Source organism: Tupaia chinensis, unplaced genomic scaffold, assembly GCF_000334495.1.
Source record: "Tupaia chinensis unplaced genomic scaffold, TupChi_1.0 Scaffold000320_1, whole genome shotgun sequence".
Taxonomy (NCBI): domain Eukaryota; kingdom Metazoa; phylum Chordata; class Mammalia; order Scandentia; family Tupaiidae; genus Tupaia; species Tupaia belangeri.
The window spans coordinates 631,095-651,388 of NW_006159813.1; the positions used below are offsets into that span (position 1 = coordinate 631,095).

Here is a 20,294-nt window from a genome sequence, read left to right on the forward strand (position 1 = left end):
CGAGAAATCACCCCCCAGGGGGGATGGTCACGCCGCAATCCCTTCTCCTCCATTCTCCTCTCGGGATCTTGGGCACGCATGCACACGCGCCCGGCGTGAGTTTTAAGCCACCGGGTCCGGGACACGAACTGCGGTCGACTACGTGGGAGTCCAGCGACATAGCCATTACGCTAACTGCTGGTTCCCAGCCTTCGTGATTTTGAAGTCACCTGGTTCAGGACTTGAACTGTGGTCAGCCATGTGGACGTCCAGTGACATAACTACTATGCCTTCTGAGTTAAACTTGTATGTAAATGATATTTATTCATGTGCCAAAGATTAGTGAAATTTCTTCTGCTTTTGACATTTTTTTTTTAAATATAAAGAATGGTTTTATTTAACTTTATTTATTTATTTATTTTAATTTGACCAGAGAGGGGCAGAGCACACGCATGAGAAAGCAAGCTGCCAGGTTTGGGACTCGAACTACTGTCGACCATGTGTGAGTCCAGCGCCCTTAACCACCACGCCACCTGCTGGCCCCATGCTTTTGACATTATTCTAATCATGCTGCAGTAAATAGTGTCCTTGCTCAGAGATGGGAGCGTTTCTCTTACCGAGACTGCGAGGAGTGTTTCTGGGATGCGCAGCATCACCTCTAGCTGTTACCAAATGAATTGTGACAGGATACTGTCTTGTAAGCAGTTCGTATGAGTTCCTCTTTCCTGACAGCCTCCCTGGCACTTTTAAAATTTTTATCAGTTTTAATAGGTATAAAATGTTACCACATTGTTTTACTTTGCATTTCTCTAATTACCATTGATATTTTGTGTCTTTCCATACATCTGTTGGCTTCCAGTTTCCTCCCCAGGAATCCTGTTGGTGTCATCTGCCTATTCTCTGCTCAGCCGTGTGTTGACTTTGTTGTATGTAAGTGTGTGTTGCATCTATCCTCTTCCAGTTTGTAACTTTCTTTTCACTTTAATTTTTTTATTTTGTAAACAACTCACGCCGCTGAATTTGGTTTGCCCCCCCCCTTTTTTTTTCTTTGAGGGGGTTTGCATCAGTATTTCCATGTCTAACACAGGCTTACATTTTTCTCTTATACTGTCACGGTGATACATTCTCCATGTTAAGAGTTTAGCTGCACTCCTCTTTTTTCTGTTCTCTGGAAAGGTGGTTTGAGAGGGTCTGTTCCTAGAAAGTTCAGTGAAACAACCTGTAGAACCATCTGGGCTCAGTGGTTTTGTTACTTGGTGATTTATAGATTTATAGGGGGTGGTGAGTAATGGGTGGAGTTTTACCATTGAATTTTATGCTTAGGGGTCTATTAAGGTTTTAAATTTTATTGTTAAAAGTTTTTAATAAACTTGGGAACCAGCAGTTAGCGTAATGGCTATGTCACTGGACTCCCATGTAGTCGACCGCAGTTCGCGTCCCAGACCCGGTGGCTTAAAACTCACGCCGGGCGCGTGTGCATGCGTGCCCAAGATCCTGAGAGGAGAATGGAGGAGAAGGGATTGCGGTGTGACCATCCCCCCTGGGCAGTGATTTCTCGCTTTCTGTCTCTATGTCTCTCTCTGTCTGTCTGGCGAGCGCACGCACCCTATAGCGAAAACCTCTCAAAAAAAAAGTTTTTAGTAAACTCCATGAGTGAGAGAGACAGAGAGATACAGCACCCCCAACAGGATCTTCTCTCTTCAGTCCACTCCAGCTCCAGCCAGCCTGGGTCATGGGTACACGCAGGCCCGGTACCCAGGGGGTGTAGCCTTTCCCTGGGGGGTCAGCCTCGCAGAGCATTGCATTTTACCCACAATGCTCCCATTCCACGCCATGGTTTTGATTTATTAAATGTATTTGTGAATATATGTTTTGACAAGTTATGTATTTTTGGGAGATTAATTTATTTCATCTGGAGTTTCTAAATATTTTATGAAAGGTTATTCCATTTTTCTGTACTCTCTTTCTACTATATTTATTACTGATGTCTCTAAAATTTTCTGGTATTTATTTGTATCATTTTTCTTTTCCTGATCTATCCAATGTCTTCGATTCTGTTTATTACCCTTATGATCTCTTCTAATTTTGTATTCTTGGGTATGCTGTTCATTTTTGACTTCTCACATTAGATGCTTGGGTCATGAATTTCTGGTCTTTTCTAATATAAGTTGAGTATCTTTATCTGAAATCCTTGGGACTGTAAGTGTTTTAGTTTGAGATTTGTTTAGATTTGGGGACATTCCTGTATTACATAATGAGATATCTTGAGGATGGGACCCATGTTTAAATGCGAAATTCATTTATGTTTCATAAAATGCCTTATACATGTAGCCTAAAGGCAGGTTTATACGGTGTTTTTGTATTGTAGCATTTTGACTCGGACCCTGCACACGAGATCAGGTGGGGAATTTTCCACTTGATTTGTCCTGTTGGTGTTCAAGAAATTTTTGATTTAGGAGCATTTCAGAGTTTGGATTTTGGATTAGAGCTGCTCAGCTTGTTATGTGCATTTCAGATTGTAAAATTCTCACTAAGATCTATTTTACCTGCATCCAGCACATTTTATATTATTATTATTTTTCTTTATTTATAACAGAGTATGTGGGTGTGCACATGAGTGAGACAGAGAATTACCTCCCTCCTGTCTGACCATACCACAGTCGTCTTCCTTCGGTCCTCCAGCCTGCAGATCTTGGACACTTGCGTGTGTGTCCAGAGTATTTGAGGCTGCCTGGGGATGCAGACTGCAGTTGGCCATGTGGGATCTGGCTTCTCTAAGCAGCACATTAACACTGCACCACAGAACTGCCCCTGTATCCTACAGGTTTTGAAATTATGTATTTATTATTCAATTTTAACTTTTAAAAATTATGCCTTAATTATACATCAGTTTTAAGTTCTTAAAATTATTCTTTTTTTCCAAAATGAATTATGTAGTAAATTTTTTAAATTCTCAAATGTACTGGAGAGTTTTGATTTACATTTTTCTATTAATGTAGTAGTTGTATCGACCACATTATGTTCAGAACTTACTATAATAATATTGATTCTTTGGGGGTTTTTTTTTTTTTGAGAAATATTTTGTGAGCTTTTAACTGGTTATTTAAAAAATTAATGTTTAATGTGTGCTTGAAAAATGTATTTAAAACATTTGCTATAAAGTAATATATTTTCACTAGGTCAGACTCCTTAGTTTTATTAAAATCTTTATTCATACTAATTTTGGCTGTTTGATCTTTTAAGTCTTTATTAAAAGTTCTTAAGATTATGGTTTTGTCATTTCTCTTAGAATTCTGTCGACCTTTGCTTTAATTATTTTGAAGCTGTGTAGTTAGATGAGTTAAAGTTCATAGTGACTAACTTTCCAGTACATTTTTAAAATGTTAGATAGCGACATTAATCTTTAATAATGCATTTCTCCTTAAAGACTGTTCTGGTATTAATTTAGCTAAGGGGATATATTTTTCTTTGCCTACCTCCCTTAGTTGCCTTTTGGATTTACTTCCACTTATTGTATTTGAAATTTTGCCTCTTGAATCTAGAAAGTTTAATCTTTAATTAAACCTGGAAAATTCTCAACCATGATCTCTTTATTTATTTATTTATTTTTTATGTTTTTGCTGGGGAGAGAGAGAGAAAGTTAGAAAGTACCACCCCTGAGCTCCCCACTCCCCACCGGAGGGATGGTCATGCTGCAATACTTCTCTTCTGTTTTCCTCTCCTAATTTTGGGTGCACATGCACATGTCCCTGGCGTGAGTTTCAAGCCACCAAGTCTGGAATTTGAACCATGGTCGGCCATGTGGGAGGCCAGTGACGTAACCATTCATCTCCTGATCCCCACGTCTTTAATTTTTACTTGTGTTCCATTCTTTATTATTTTCTTCTCTGAAATGTCTATTTAAATGTTAGTCAGACCCCATTCTGGCCTTGTTTCAGTTATGAAATATCACATATTTAGAAGAACAACCCTGTTTAGATAAAGTTTAATAATTATAATAATTATGAAATAATTGCATAAAATAGGATGAACACCTGTGAGCCCACCACCACCGGCTTGAGCAGTAGAATATTATCCGGGGCCATAGCTCCAGGGGTACAAGTGAAATACCCATCTTTGGCCAGCCATGTGGTGTGGAGGTTAACGTGGCTGGATTCCACAGGGCTGACTGTGGTTCAAGTCCCAGGCTTGAAAAATCATGCCAGGTGCTTGTGTGTGCATGCCCAAAATCCCAAGAAGAAAATAGAGGAAAAAGGATTGCAGTGTTACCATCCCTGGGTGGGTAGGGGGTGACTTCTCACTCCTCCCTCCCTTCTGTCTTTTTCTGGCAAGCACATGTGTTCTATAGCAAAAGGGAAAAACAAACAAAAAAACCCAAAAACACAAAAAAGGAAGAAAATCACTTTTACACCCCTGTTATTACAGTAGCAGTTGTTTTGATAGAAACAATATTTGTCTGATAAACCAGGTTTGCTTTTTAGATTCTCATGTGTAACATGAACAAATTGTGGTGTCTATTCATGACCAACGTTAAACATTTTTTTTAATGAGATATGGAACTAGATAATGAGTAAGTTCTAAGCTGGTGTTAATTAGACTGTCAGCCTGGCATTTCTGTTGATTGAAGACAGCGGAGAGAGACTGAGATGTTAAAATGTAGTATGCTCTTTAGCCCCTGTGTGATAGCTAAAGCTTTTTTCCCCTCTCTGTCTCTTTGTATTTTTTAATTTTAACTTTTACTTCTACAATGCTATTCATTTCCAGTTCTGTTGATTTGTATTCTCAAGGCTATGTTTTACCGTATTAGAGTTATATTTCACATTTCAGATTATACCAGTACATACATACACTGGTAGAAACATACCTTACTTTATAGTGTGGCTATTAGATAATTATATTTTGGTAAAAAGAGTTTTAAGATTCTCTTTTTTTAAAAAAAAAAATTAACTTTATTTATTCATTCATTTCTATTTGACTGGGGTGGGGGGAGGGGAAGAGAGAGCAAGCAAGCCACCAGGTCCGGGACTCGAACCACGGTTGGCCATGTGGGAACCCAGCACCCTTAACCACCACGCCACCCACCAGTCCTGATATTCTCTTCTATTATGTCTGTTAATGCAGTTGATTAAATAAAATCTTGTGACTTTAGAGAGTTGGGCTCTTACAGTTTGATGGAGTGCCCTTGGTAGTAGATATTTCTAGAAATGAAAGTTAACGGTTATTATTGGTTGACTGTGATTAATGTCCTTTGAGAGAGTTTTAGAGTCCGAGAAAACATACAGACTTCACAGCCTTGATGTTACCTAACAGGTTCGTTTCTCTGTCTTCTTGCAGACTGGTCGAATTGACAAGTCCTACCCCACCGTGTGCGGCCACACAGGACCCGTGCTGGACATAGACTGGTGCCCACATAACGACCAGGTCATTGCCAGCGGTTCCGAGGACTGCACGGTTATGGTAAGGTTCTGGGGTATTGAAAGCACACAGGCCGGTGAAACTCAGCCACAGCGTTCATGACTGTGTGTGTGGAGACTTGAAAAGCAGAAAATTCATAGCAGTTTTGACTGCCCATTGATTTGATAGGGATTTAGCTCTACTAAAGTTTTATTAATAGTACAGGTAAGCCTTCACAAGCCCTTATATTAAGAAGTTTACTATATTGTCTTTTATTCTTCCTTTGTGCTAGTATGCATGTGCTTGTTGACAGCTGACATCTGCTCTGTGGGAAGATTTTAGGGAAAGTAAAATGACTTCCCAGTAATTCTGTGAATGCTCTTTGACCACATAGTCCCACAAAAAAATTTAAAAATGCTGGTGCACACTATTAAGTCAGAGGCCAATGATGACACAGATGAAGTAGGATATACGGAACAGCTTGGGGAGAGAGTATTGGTAAGCACCTAGTTTCCAAGCTAATGTCAGAGGCGTGTTCTGTCAGGTGGACCCAGGATAGAAAGGTCCTTTTTATGGAGAAAACTTGAAAGATGAAATAATTTTGTCTTATTCTCTTTTTGTGTTGCTAACAGAAATACCTGAGACTGGGTGAGTGTAAGAGAACAGGAGGTGGTTTTACTCACAGTTCTGGTTGCTGGGATGTCTAAAGGCATCACGAAACGGTGGAAGGCAGAATTTGAGCAGAGCGGAGTGTGAGCTGTAGCCACGTGCTGTGCCCTCTGCTTCATTTCCTCTCTGTGCCCATCAGAATTCAGTCACGGGCGGGGGGGCGCAATGACATTATCACAGCCAAAGGCCTCCCACCCTGGGACACCATGAAGGCATTCAATTTTCACTTAGCAATATAATCAAGTCCCAATGCAAGGATTTTGGGGGACATCCAAATTCCAAAACATGAAATTCTGAGGAACAAACTGTTACCCAATTCAGAATAAAGTTGTTTACATCCCTTGCTTTAAATCTTAAAAGTAAGTTATGGATGAAACCAGGCTTTGGGGTACTTTTTAATGGTAACTGTGCTCTTCATTATGATCTTTAGCCTTAAAATATTATTATTGGTTCAGATCAGGTTTTTTTTTTTTTTTTTTTGGAGAGATTTTCACTGTAGGGCGCGTGCGCTCGCCAGACAGACAGAGAGAGACATAGAGACAGAAAGTGAGAAATCACCCCCCAGGGGGGATGGTCACGCCGCAATCCCTTCTCCTCCATTCTCCTCTCGGGATCTTGGGCACGCACGCACATGCGCCCGGCGTGAGTTTTAAGCCACCAGGTCCGGGACACAAACCGCGGTCGACTACGTGGGAGTCCAGTGACATAGCCATTACGCTAACTGCTGGTTCCCCAGATCAGGTTTTAATACTAGCCCAAAATATGTGGGAAAGATTAGGCATTCGCCCAGTCAGGGAGAAGCCTAGTACCCCCAAAATAAGCGAAGGTGGTCCCTGATTAACCCGTAAGTCGTCGTATGCGTAGCAGGTAAGAGAGCTTGGAGAACCACACTACTTTCATTTTCCTCTTCATTGTCTGTAGACTAGAACATTGTTTGGAAAGCTTTATTCATTAAGATTATTTTGCATAAACACAAATTGATTTCTGAACTATGTCATTTAAACATTTACCCGCTTTTCCTCATGGGCATTTGGCTGAGGATGACTGACTTCTCCTGTGAGCTCATAGTTTTGGCAGCCGAAGCATATTAAAGAAAGATGCTGCTGTTAAAAGGAATTGTTCTGTTTAATGTGCTTTCTAAATTGATCATTTTAATGACTGCAGACACATTTTGCTAAGAGAATGGAGCCCTTTTTTAGACTTGCTGCCAAAAATCCTTTTTTTTTTTTTTTTTTTGGTGAAATGTTTATTTCTTTAGAGAATGGCAGACCAGCACTCTCAACAGGATCTCATGCAGGGTCCTGTTCCATAACCCCCCTCCCCCAATTAATGGAGGAGAAGGTATTGTGGCATGGCCATCCTCCCTGGGGGCAGTGATTTCTCACTCTCTTTCTCTCTCTCTCTGGGAGCATAAGCACCCGATAGCCAGAGGAAAAAAAAAGCTGAAAAAACCCCAGCTTTTTAACCTGTGCCATCTGTTCTCCCTCCATTTATAGATGAAGAACGGGATGTTTTTGTGATCACGTCGTCATTACACTTCACCGTAGAGCCTGCCTTAGTTTTGGAAGCAGCTACGTCTGCTGCTTTCTGCTACAGTAGTTCCTGCGTCAGTCTCCTAGTCATTTGGAGCATTTGAAGCTCACGCTCTACTAGATTCTTCCCGAAAAGCTAATGGGAATGGTATTCTCTGGTGTTGATAATAGTTGGTCTAATCTTTCTACTTGAAGCTCAGTTTTTCTGAATATAAAATCTTTGGCTTACATTGGCCATCTAAATAAATTGTTCCGTTCTTTTTTTTTTCCTGAAGTGTTGTTGCCAAAGTCAGATAATCTAATTGTCTTGTCCTTACAAGTCATTATGTTCTATTTGTCTAGACATTCACAAGATTTTTTCTTAAAGTGTAATAGCTATACTCGAACGTCATTAATAGTTCTGAATTGGTATTCTTAGGCATGTGATATGCTCATTTCTATATACAATTTTGAGGTTTTAATTTTTTTAATTGTAGTGTTTAGTATTTGTTCTGCTCCCGTATTTTGGTTTTCTGTTCAGGGGCTCCTGTAATCCACATACTTTTTCTTTTACCAGCCTTCATTATTTATCGGTTTCACTCCAAACTTTTTTTCTTATTCATTTCTTTAAGACTTATTTTTTTAAATATTTTTTTTGCATTTGGGTGCATTGTTTGTTGTGTTTATTTTCCTTTTTGTTTTTCCTTGGTTAATCTTCATTTTTAAAGAGAGAGAAAGTAACCTCTCCCCTCAACAAGGCTTGTTCATGCCACAATCCTTTTTCCTCTAATTCTTCATCTCGTCAGGATCCTGGGTATATGCACACACACATCTTTGAAGCCAACAGGGTTGGAGCTCGAACCCTGGTCAGCCAAGTGGGATCTGGTCTCTTCTCCACAGTGCCTAACTGCTGCATTATGGGTGTGCTTCCTATTTTTTCTTTCTTCTTTTTTTTTTTTTCCCATGATTTCTGTTGCTTTATTTTTGAATTTTCAAGTCAGATTATGTACTGTTATATTGTTTTCTTAATGTTCTTATCTCATTTTTGAAATAGCATATTATCGTTTTTTAAGGTTATTCTTTCATGAGAAAAAGAGGCAGAGACAGACAGACAGACAGGCACCCCTGACAGAGTCTTCATTCCGTAATCCACTCCCAGCTTCAGCCAGCCAGGATCACAGACACACGAGTGCATGCCCGGAGTGTATAGGGAGACCTCAGGACGTGAACCCAGGACCTTCCATGTGGCCTTAGTGTCACAGCGTGTTTGCCTTACTGCTGCACTTCCTTGGTGGCCTGTTACACTTTTTAATCTGTTTTCTGAGTATGTCTTTATAGCATTTTTTTGTTATCCATAGGGATGTTATCTTATGCCTTATCCTCTTTTTCTCGGTATAATTTTGTAATTTGATGTTGACTTTGTGTGTATGTGTACTTATTTTTATGTAAACTTGTTTTCCATAGCTTTTTAGAAGGTGGCTCGGTTCAGCCAGCTGTCTTCTCTTCACAGAGCTTCCTGTCTTGCCATCTTTAGGTAGTGAGTGCTCAGAGCATGACGGCTTGCCTTTTGACATTTCTTGGCTTGCTTTTGTTTGGCCTTTCTCATTCCTTTGTCCATCTTATTCCTATCTTGCTCAGATTTTATTCCATTCCCTGGAGTCTCTTCTGGCCTGGGGGACTTGTCCTGGAAGGAGCTCTGTCTGGTCCAGTTCTAGAGCACTGGAGTCTAGATTGTGCCCCTGCTTCAGACCGTATTATTTACTGCAGGACCCCTGCGTTTGGCTGCTTTTGGAGAGGGCTCAACCTCTGCTAGTCTCCTTGCTTGTCACACTGGACCACTGTTCTGTCTCAGATGCCTCACTGTTGCCCTGCACCAGAGGCTGATAACATGCAGGTCACATGGCTATTGGTGGTCTGTTATCTGTTGCTCTGTGTTTTTATGGAGGGACTTGGGGACAAAAATCTCAAAACTATGCTACCATTGAGATTATCATCTACCCAGAATCCTCTAAAGTTGTCCTTTTATAATGCTATTGCCAGAGTGAATATTTTTTTTTTTGGAGAGGTTTTTGCTATAGGGCACGTGCGCTCGCCAGACAGACAGAGAGAGACAGAGAGACAGAAAGCGAGAAATCACCCCCCAGGGGGGATGGTCATGCTGCAATCCCTTCTCCTCCATTCTCCTCCCGGAATCTTGGGCACACACGCGCCCGGCGTGAGTTCTAAGACACCGGGTCCGGGACGCGAACCGCGGTTGACTACGCAGGAGTCCAGGGACATAGCCATTACGCCAACTGCTGGTTCCCTAGAGTGAACATTTTGTAAATTAAACAACAGTTGGGATAAATCCTCCTAATTTTCTTTAAAACTTTAAGTATGGAATGGATAGTTAAATCACTCTTTAATCACTTAATGTTCCTCCAGTCATGTTTTATTATTAGGGTAATTGAAGCTTTAACAGGGCTTAGCAGTTGAACGTTTAAAGAAATACTTCATTGGGAACCAGCAGTTAGCATAATGGCTATGTCACTGGACTCCCACGTAGTTGACCGCGGTTCACGTCCCGGACCCGGTGGCTTAAAACTCACGCCGGGCGTGTGTGTGTGCGTGCCCAAGATCCCGAGAGGAGAATGGAGGAGAAGGGATTGTGGCATGACCATCCCCCCTGGGGGGTGATTTCTCGCTTTCTGTCTCTATGTCTCTGTCTGTCTGGCGAGCGCACTCTATAGCGAAAAATCTCTCTCTCTCAAAAAAAAAAAGAAATACTTCATCTACTTCTGTCTTACATGCTTCTTAATACTTCGTTTTCCACTTTGCTCTGCTGAAGGTTAAAGAATGTTGTACGATCGGATGGTTTCAAACACCCCCCGCCCTTTGTTTAAGCAGAAAAATTCTCTGTAGTTCTTAAGCCTAACAAGTGCCTGTTCTCGTAAAGGAGGATGCCAGGACCCAGGGTTCCGAGCATGTGCACGGTGCTTAAATGCTCAGCTTCAGTTGTATTACCACAAAACGAAGGCATGATGTTAATAATAACACCGGGAACCAGCAGTTAGCATAATGGCTATGTCACTGGACTCCCACGTAGTCGACCATGGTTCGTGTCCCAGACCCGGTGGCTTAAAATTCACGCCGGGCGCGTGTGCGTGCGTGCCCAAGATCCCGAGAGGAGAATGGAGGAGAAGGGATTGTGGCATGACCATCCCCTGTGGGGGGTGATTTCTCACTTTCTGTCTCTCTGTCTGTCTCTGTCTGGCGAGCGCACGCGCCCTGTAGCGAAAACCTCTCCAAAAAAAATAATAATAATAACACTGAAACGATCAAAAGGAAGCTGTAAACAATACAGTGCGTTACTCTGTGTGGTGAGTTTCCATGTGTACCCATCGTAGATTCCTAGCAGCAAGAACGCCTTACAGAGCACCGTACAACTAGTTCCTCATATGACCTGTGCAAGGATAAAAGTGATTTTATTTATTTAATATTTCTAATTGCTGGAGAAAGAGAAAGCACCCCCCAACCTCCATGGGGCAATTCTGCACCGCACACCGCAATCCCTTTTCCTCTTTCTCCTTCCTGCGGGTTTGGGGGCACACGCCACGACATATCTGGCTCCCTTAACCACTAGGCTTTGGAGCCAGTCTTCAAAGTGATTTTAAAAATTGCTTTTTAAATTAAATATAGGATAAGTCCATTAAGTCTAAGCATTTAAGCACCAAATTGTTAATTTTGTGAGCACTGAGACAATGATGTGACTCTGGTTGTAGTGTTAGGAAAGGAAATGCCTTTTTTTTTTTTTTTAATTTGATGAGAGAGAGGGAGAAAGTGGGAAAGCAAACCACCAGATCTGGGATTCGAACCATGGTTGGCCATGTGGGAGTCCAGCACCTCAATACCTCAATCACCATGCCACCTCATAGCCCCAGAGATGCCCTTCTTTTTTTTTTTTTTTGGAGAGATTTTCACTATAGGGCACGTGCGCTCGCCAGACAGACAGAGAGAGACAAAGAGACAGAAAGCGAGAAATCACCCCCCAGGGGGGATGGTCACGCCGCAATCCCTTCTCCTCTCAGGATCTTGGGCACGCACGCACACGCGCCTGGCGTGAGTTTTAAGCCACCGGGTCCGGGACACGAACCGCGGTCGACTACGTGGGAGTCCAGCGACATAGCCATTACACTAACTGCTGGTTCCCGAGATGCCCTTCTTAAGGTACATTCCTCCACCTCTTAGAGGTGGCTTCTTTAAGCAACATAAAGTAGATTACACTGATACCTTTTGCCTTTCATATACTACTTTTTGAAGAATATTTGAAAACAGAAAGCAGTAGTTGTCTGAATATTCCTTCTAGAAATGATACTTTGCTCCCAGATTTTCCAAATACTTGGTACTCTTTTTTTTTTCCCCTATAGGATGTGTGTGTGCTCGTTGGAGACACAGAGAGACAGAGAAACAGAAAGCGAGAAATCACCACCCCTCGGGAGACTTCCAGGCTACAGTCCCTTCTCTCAGGATTTTGGATATTTGTGCACATGCGCCTGGTGTGAGTTTTAAGCCACTGGCTCTGGGACTCGAACTGTGGTCATTCCAGCACCCTAACCATTATGCCATCTGCTGACCCCAGTTTTTGGTACTCGAGTTTTTTTCTTCAACAGAATCTTCACATAGAGAGTTAAGATTGTGGCTACTACGTATTTGTGGTCACTACATAAGATTGTGGTTGCTACGTACTTGGGGATGTTTTAGCTCCAAGAAAATAACAGTGCTTTAAATAATACAAAGTGCAGTCAAACACGTAAAGTTTAATGAATGATATTGATTCAACACCATTCCTTATTTGCAGGGTAGTAATCAAACACACATGCAAAAATGACTAATTCCGACAACAGGATTGCATAATTGCATCTTGTGGAGTCTAGGATAGGGAAGGATCTTACAAAGATGATAGTCTTTTTTTTTTTTTTTTTTTTTTTTTTTTTAAGATTTTTCCTTAAGCTTGTGAGCTAACTGGAAAGAGAGTCAGAGACAGTGAGAAGGAAAGTGAAAAATCCCCCCCCGGGGGATAGACATGTCCCAATCCTTTTTCCTCCTGGGATCTTGGGCACACACACACCTATGACCAGGATGAATTTCAAGCCACTGTGTCCGGGACTTGAACCACGCTCAACCACGTGGAAATCCAGTGACATAACTGCTGCGCCATCTGCTGGCCCCCAGACGTGATCGTCTTAATGGTCTCCAGCTACATGTCCTGAACGGTCCCAAACGATTAACTCTAAATGGATATTTTTACCCTCTTCGCCCAAGTCAGTCTTATCCTCCTGCAGTAATCAACAAAAATAAACTCCCTATCTCATTCATTTTTCTTCTTCCATCATAAATCCTCCCAGTATAGTTTTTGCCTTGAAATAAAAATAGAAGTGATGCTGTGGCTCCTCTCAGTCACTCTGCAGGGCTTCGTATTATTCTTATTTCCCTTTTGAGATCGCATCTGGGCCATCTGCCAGTGGGTATTATGACCTTGGCAGATCAGAACCCAACACTTGGTTCTTGACTTTCCCAAACCCACGATGCTGTCAGCGTCATGCTTCATTCAGGAATGTCTTGGCGTTCAGCACGCTGCCCTGTGGGGTCACTGGGCCTGTGTTTTTGTGCAGGGTTGTACCACTTTGCAGCTGCTATCGAATCTGTATGCTTCTTCCAGGCTCTTTAGATCAGCTCTTCCCTTCAGTTTCCTTCGAAATCGGTTTCCTTAGCGTTTTGAGAAATAGGCCTTTTAGGGGAGTAGCCCCTTTTATGGCTGTGACTCTAGTACCTAACCCAGTAGAAGTTCACGATGAGTGATTCCAAGAAGGAAGCAGTGTCTGGAAACACTTGGTGAGAGCTTTTAAATGCATTGTTTGAAAAATAAAGCCATTAAATTGATTGCACTGTAAAATTACTACTTGAGAGAAACCAGAGTTCCTTAGTTTCCCTCTTTTTTCTTATTGGAATTGATCTCTTGAGCTGCCCCTTTTCCATGGGAAAGAATGCCAGTGATAGAGCAGTTCTGACCACGTGCTTCAAGTCGTTTTTTCCCAGAACCGCTGTGGGTTTTCACTGATTCATGTTTTCATCTGGGAGCTCTTGGGGCCGATTGCATTTATGTCTTTCCTTTCGAAATAAACATTGTCGTGTAATGTGTTGTCCAAAGAGAAAATTTCAAGAACACATAGGATTATTAAAAACAAAACAAAAGCAAAGCAACGAAAGGTGGAAAGAGGGTGATTTGTGGTTCTCACTGTGCCGAGATGCCCACTGTGGGCCTGGCAGGGGTGTTTTGTGTCTGTCTTCCTCTCCACACACTGCGTGTTTCTGAGCACACTGATTGCTATTACAGTACCAGGCCGTAGCCATGGAGCAGAGAGGAGCTAGCCGGCCTGCATGGAGGTCAGGTCTGTCCTCGCCGTGCTAATTGGCCTCGGTGTAAACTAGAGCTTTCACACATATGGCAGGTGGGTGTAAATTATATTAATTAGTTGGGCACAGTTAATTTGAAGACAAGACTCATTTTACGATATCCTGATATTCAGACCTAAAAATACATTTGGGGTCACAGTGGTCATAGGAACAGCCAGGAAGCTAATTAGGAACATGCCGCAGACACTGTTTCCTTTTCTGCCAGGTGCTGCTCTAAGCCTTTACGTGCATCGTAGTGGCGAAGCGAGTGTGGCGCCTTTCCACAGAGGAAGCGCAGGCTCAGAAGGGCAGCTGTGCGTCTGCAGTCACAGCGCTGGTAGGGCATGGCCAGGCGCTGGTCCGTCCAGTTCCGAAGCCCGTGCTTCCTCCCTATTAGCAGAATTTCCTCGTAGGACAGCGCTTTGGGTATTCCAAAGGTTTTGGCTCATCTGACCCTTCCAGTAATCCCTGCGTAAGCCTAGCTGGTGCTGTTCCCAGTGTCGTACCAGGGTATGGCAGTTCCCCAGGGTGAAATCCCTTACTAATGCTCCCTTGGCCAGTTGGTGTCCCTGCTCTGACACCCATGCTGGAGTCTCACATTATGCCCAAGAAAACTAAACGTGTCCCCAGTGGCGTTTCTGCTCCTTGTTGTCCCTGAGCTGTAGGAGGCAAGACCACTTCAGGCCAAACTGGCAGGCCATGACCCGGAAGTAGCCGACAACCCTAAAAGGGCAGAGAGCCATATAATGACAGGCCTGTGAGTGGGGCCGGTGGGCACCAGCCAGCACATCTGCGTGCTTGGTATGGAAGGACTTAGGGATCCCCCCGGCTCTTTTCCACTGTCCATGCTCGAGAACAACACCGCCTTTGGTTACCAGTGGACCCAAGCGCTCTGTCCTCTCTTCATTTTGTTCCACAGACTTTTCCGTCACTTCCTCCTCTCACTGTTAGTCCCAGTGCCCGTGGCATTACCTCTTTGTCTCTGGTGCCTTTCCCCTTCAGGCCCTCAGCTGGCCTCTTTGGGGCAGTGTTCAGATGCCGCGTGTACTTTCTAGAAAATTGGCATATGCATCTGTTTTTATTTGGAACTCGGACACTCAGCTTCCTTCCTTCCCTTCTCCTCCTTCCCTCCTTTCCTTCCTTCCTTCCTTTCACACTACTCCTGTTTATCCGTGGAAGTCGCCATCTCAGGAAGCCTTCCTGGGTGGACCGTGCTTGGTTGGCAAGGGGGTCGCCTCATGGTGCGTCTCCATCCAGCACTCGACCTCTGCCTGCACGTCGGTGGCTACTGTGGCTCCCTAGTGCCTGATACAGGACGTAACAGCAGCGGACATGGAATGTCCACCCTATGCCAGGCGTCCCTCCAGACACATCAGCTTCGTGTTACCACGTGAGCCCTCAGACCACCCCACAGAGGGCAGGTTCATTGTGCCCATCTTTTTTTTTCTTTTTTTAAAATTTAACTTTACTTATTTATTTTAATTTAACCAGAGTGAGAGCGAGCGAGAGGGAAAATGAGAAAGCAAGCCACCAGCTCCGCCACTTGAACTGTGGTTGGCCATGTGGGAGTCCAGCGCCCACAACCACCATGCCACCTGCCAGCCCCCATCGTGCCCATCTTATTGGTGAAGAAATTTACGCCCCTGAAAGATTGGGTGATTGTTCCCAAGGTCACACTGTTGATGCGTGGCAGTCAGGAACTGAGCCATCAGTCTTGCTTCAGCCCATGCGCTAATTTTTAATTAAATAATCTTTTCAAATGAAATAATTTTAAAGATTATTTAATTAAATTAAATCAATTTATTATTCTTCTTCAATTTGACCAGAGAGAGACACAGAGAGAGGGAGAGTGAGAAGGCAAGATCTGGAACTCGAACATGGTCGGCCATGCACGAGTCCAGCACCTTAACCACTACACCACCTGTCTGTCTTCAGCCCATGTTCTTAACCTCCACTCTATACTCTCTCTGTATTTTGGGGGCACTGTGTGTGTGTGAGGCTCTGTTCCAGAGGCTTAAATGATTGAATCCTCACGGCAACCCTGGAGGTACAGGTGTGGATATTCCCTCTGTGCACAGTGATATCGTTTGCCCAAGATCGTCAAAATAAGTGGCCTGGACGGGATTTAAACTAGAGTCCTCCTGGTTTCAGAGCCCACCTAACTCTATATCAGACCACTCATATTGCCGTCATGGATTTTCAGCCTAACACAAGTCAGTTTCTGTTAGCCTGGTAACTCCTTGAGCGCAGGGCCTGTGGGAGGTCAGTCCCTGGGTACCGGGCCTGCCTTCACAGGACGTGTCTCAGGAGTGAGAACCACGCCAGTACCGTGGTTAGGTGCCTGTCCTAAATGCAGAAACCTGGTGGAGGGAGTTGGGAAAGCTGCCGATAGTGAGGCAGAGATGGAACGGAGAGGCAGGTGCTCAGTTTAGAAATCATGTAAACGTTCTGCTCCATCACTGACATTGCTTCTCAATCCAAGGAAAAGATGGATAAAGTAGAAGCTAGAGAAAGAAAAGGTGCAGTCCCATTATGAACTCTGCTGCTACCCTATTTTTAAGATCAGAAACGCTGATTATAACCACAGCCTCCCATCACTACACCCTCTTAGGGATTTAGGAGACTCCTTAGCACAGGTTTTGCGGCCCTTGTAGGAAAGCCCAGCAGTCCGTGGTTAGGGCGCCATCTGGAGGCGGCAGGTGGCTCTTTCAACTCTGAGCGTGGGTCAGAATTCATCCTGGAAAGTACATTTCCTGTTGAGTCATTGAAGTCCTGCTTCACAGCTGTTTCACTGCCAACTTCGTGCTTTAATCAGATGATCAGATCAGTAGTCATTGTTTTCTGTTTTAAATTTCGATCCTGCTTTATGTTCGGATAGCCACATTCAATTTGGAGCTCTTTCACTAATCTTAAACATAATCCCTTGTATAAAAGTAGCACCTATGAGGGCCGGCAGGTGGTGTGGTGGTTGAGGCACTGGACCCCCACATGGTTGACCACAGTCCCCTCCCCCATCTCTCCCTGTTTAATTAAAATAGTAAGGATGGTTCTGGTGAATAAAATAAAACAATTTAATTTTTAAAAGTTAAAAAAACCTGAAGCAGCACCTATCAGGGTGGGAGTGAGTGGCTGCGCTCACCCAGGGGAGAGTGAGGCCGGGAAGGTTTTTCTTTTGCTCCCTATGCTTGTTCACACCGGTTAAATGTGCTGAAGGTGGGGGAGTTTGGAGAAAGCGAGGTGCGGTCTGAGCTTGGGCCTTCCAAAGGCGGGTTTATGTTGCTGTGATTTGTCTAAGGGTTATATTTAGCCTGGCCAGACTTCAGCTGTCAGCATGAACAAACCACTCGAGCGCGTTTTCGCACTCTTCAGGACAGCAAGCGTTCTGTCCTCGTGTTCAGAGGAGAGCAGAGCCCAGCCGGACCTCAAACACTACACTCGTCTGATCCCGTTCTCTGTCTCCCGCTAAGCAACCGAACACACACAATTGTTTGTCACCTAAAAGTCCCCACAAAGGAAAATTTTGTTTCTCACTTGTTCCACTGCTACATGTGATTTGTTTTTTTTCCTGGCAAATTCTGATTTTTCATGAGCCAGTTCCTTAAAATGTTCTGTGACGGTAAATTTACTTATTTTAATCTTTGTACATAAGAAGATAATATTTTTAAAGTTTTTTTCATGAGAGATGATGGGAGACGGACAGGTACCCCCAATAGGATCTTCACACCATGATTCACTCCCGGCTTCAACCCAGTTCACACACGGATGTGCCTGGCATGCATAAGGAGGCCTGGGGGCATGAACTGGATACTTTCCCAATTGGCCCAGCATCACAGAGTGCCACGTTACCGCTGTACCACTGTGGCCGGCCCAGAAGATAATTATTTTAAATTTGAACCTTTTCATAAATTGAAATACGGCTTATTGTCTGAGCACCTATAGGGTTCTTGGTGCTTCTCAGCTTACCTGTGAGACAGTCCTTTTCTTCTTAAAGGCCTTTTCTGTTTCTTAACCTTTATTTACTTATTTTTTCCCTTTAGTTTGCTCTAGGGCATGTGCGATTGCCCATGAGAGGTGAGGGAAAAGTGAGAAATCACCCCCCGGGGAATGGCCATGCCACAGTCCCTTCTCCATTCTCCTGGGGTTTTGCGCACACACATGTGCCCAGCTTGTTTCCCAAGCTGCCAGGTCTAGGACTTGAACTGTGCACTCAGCCATGTGGGATGCAGCCACCTTAACCACCAGGGCACCTGGCTGGTCTGCTATAAACAGTCTTTTTTTAAAAAGAATTATTCAATTTTATTTATTATTATTTAATTTGATGAGAGAGAGAGTGAAAACAAGAAAGTAAGCCGCCGGGTCAAGATTGAAAACGCAGTCAGCCATGTGGGAGTCCCTCTCTCTTAACTACCACACCACCTGTCAGCTCCGCTGTAAACGTTCTTATGCATGTTTTCGTATACATTTCTTTTCCTCCTGGGTATATTCCTAAGACTGGAATTGCTGGGTCATAGAACTCCATGTTTAATCCTCTGAAGAACGGCAGACCGTTTTCCACGGTGGTTGCGCCATTTCACATTCCATCAGCAGAGTATGAGGGCTCTGGCTTCTCCACATGCTGCCGCCGCCTGATACCTGTCATTTTATTCCAGCATTCCAGGGGGTGTGAAGTGGTGTTTCGTGGCTTTGATTTGCATTTTTCTGTGGCTGTTAACATCATACCGCTTTTCATGTGCTTATCATCTTTGTAGAAATGTCTGTTTAGGTTCTTTGCTCATTAAAAAAATAGGGTTATTTATCCTCTGGTTTTTTTTTTTTTTTTTTTTTTAATAATTCTAATACTTACCTTTATTTATTTTAATTTGACCAGAGAGGGACAGAGTAAGAGAGAGAGTGAAAGTAAGCTGCCAGGTCTGGGACGTGAACCACAGTTGGCCACGTGGGACGTGGGAGTTCAGCACCCTTAACCACCGTTCTACCTGCCAGCTCCAGTTATTTGTTCTTTGTTGAGTTGCTAGAGTCCTTTATGTTTTCCAGATACAAGTCCTTTATCAGATATGTGATTTACGAATTGTTTTCTTTCATTTTTCGGTTGACATTTCACTTCCTTTGAAGCCCAAGTTTTTAAAAATTTTGATTAGGTCCAATTTATCTGCTTTTTCCTTTGGTAAGATTTTTCTGTATCACATCTTACAAATATTTTTATTTTCCAAATGTAACAGTATAAAAAAAATACGTTTTGAAAACTGCACAGTGGGGCCAGCAGGTGACACAGAGGTTAAGGCGACTGGATCCTACTTGGCAAACTCTGTGGTTTGAGTCCTGGACCCAGCAGCTTGAGAAACACACTGGGCATGTGTACATGCGTGCCCAGAATTCTGAGAGGAGACTGGAGGAGAAAGTGTTGTGGGATGGCTCTTCTCCCTGGGTGATGATTTCTTATTTTATCTCTCTCTCTCTCTCTCTCTGGTAAGTGTGCACGCCCTGTAGCAAAACTAAGACCAACTGTACCAGGCCAGCTCATGGCAGGTTTAAGGTGGCTGGGGCCTACATGGTCAACTGTGCAGTTTGAATCCCAGACCCAGTGGCTTGAAAACCATGCCGGGCGTGTGTGCGTGCATGCCCGGAATCTTAAAAGGAGGGGGAAATGGAAAAGACAGGACTACAGCATGGCCATTCTGCATGGGAGTGGTTTCTCATGCTCTTTTTCTCTGGTGAGCACACACATCCTTTGGCAAAAACTAAACAAACCACCCCCCCCCAAAAAAAAAATCATACCACCCCCTTGAGAACAATGGACTTAGCTAAGGGTTAGCCCCAGTGCTTCTTTTCTTGAGTACTTTAATCATTATGTTTTTCTTTCCTTTCTTTCTTTCTTTCTTTCTTTTTTTTTTTTGCATGCTTCTAACAAGAGTTTTGAACTTAACAAGGTATTTAAATAAAATCCCAACTAACACTAAATAAGAGCTAGGAAGTAACTCTGTGTAGGTGTCATTGGGACTTCGGTGTTTGATGTCACACCTCATTTAGGACGTAAGTGCACACAGTCTCTTCACCGCAGTGTCCTCGTGTGCTCCGTTCACGCCGTGCGAGGCTTCGAACTGGGTGTCACAACGAAGGCGATGACGGTGGGCGATCGCTTCCCAGAGCTCATCCTCGTCTTCCTTTCTTTCCAACAGGTCTGGCAGATCCCAGAAAATGGACTCACCCTCTCCCTGACGGAACCGGTAGTAATCTTAGAAGGCCACTCGAAGAGAGTTGGCATCGTGGCCTGGCACCCGACGGCCCGCAACGTGCTTCTCAGTGCAGGTA

General features: G+C 43.5%; 1 protein-coding gene across 3 annotated transcripts in view; it reads left to right on the forward strand.

Annotated features, from left to right (window-relative positions):
• CORO1C (coronin 1C) overlaps positions 1–20,294 on the forward strand; it is a 92,572-nt gene that overhangs the window by 55,475 nt on the left and 16,803 nt on the right. For all 3 annotated transcript variants that reach the window (XM_027773078.1, XM_027773077.1, XM_006151498.3), the window contains 2 exons: positions 5,314–5,436; positions 20,162–20,291. In XM_027773078.1, coding sequence (XP_027628879.1) covers positions 5,314–5,436; positions 20,162–20,291 — 253 coding nt within the window. The remainder of the gene's footprint in view (positions 1–5,313; positions 5,437–20,161; positions 20,292–20,294) is intronic.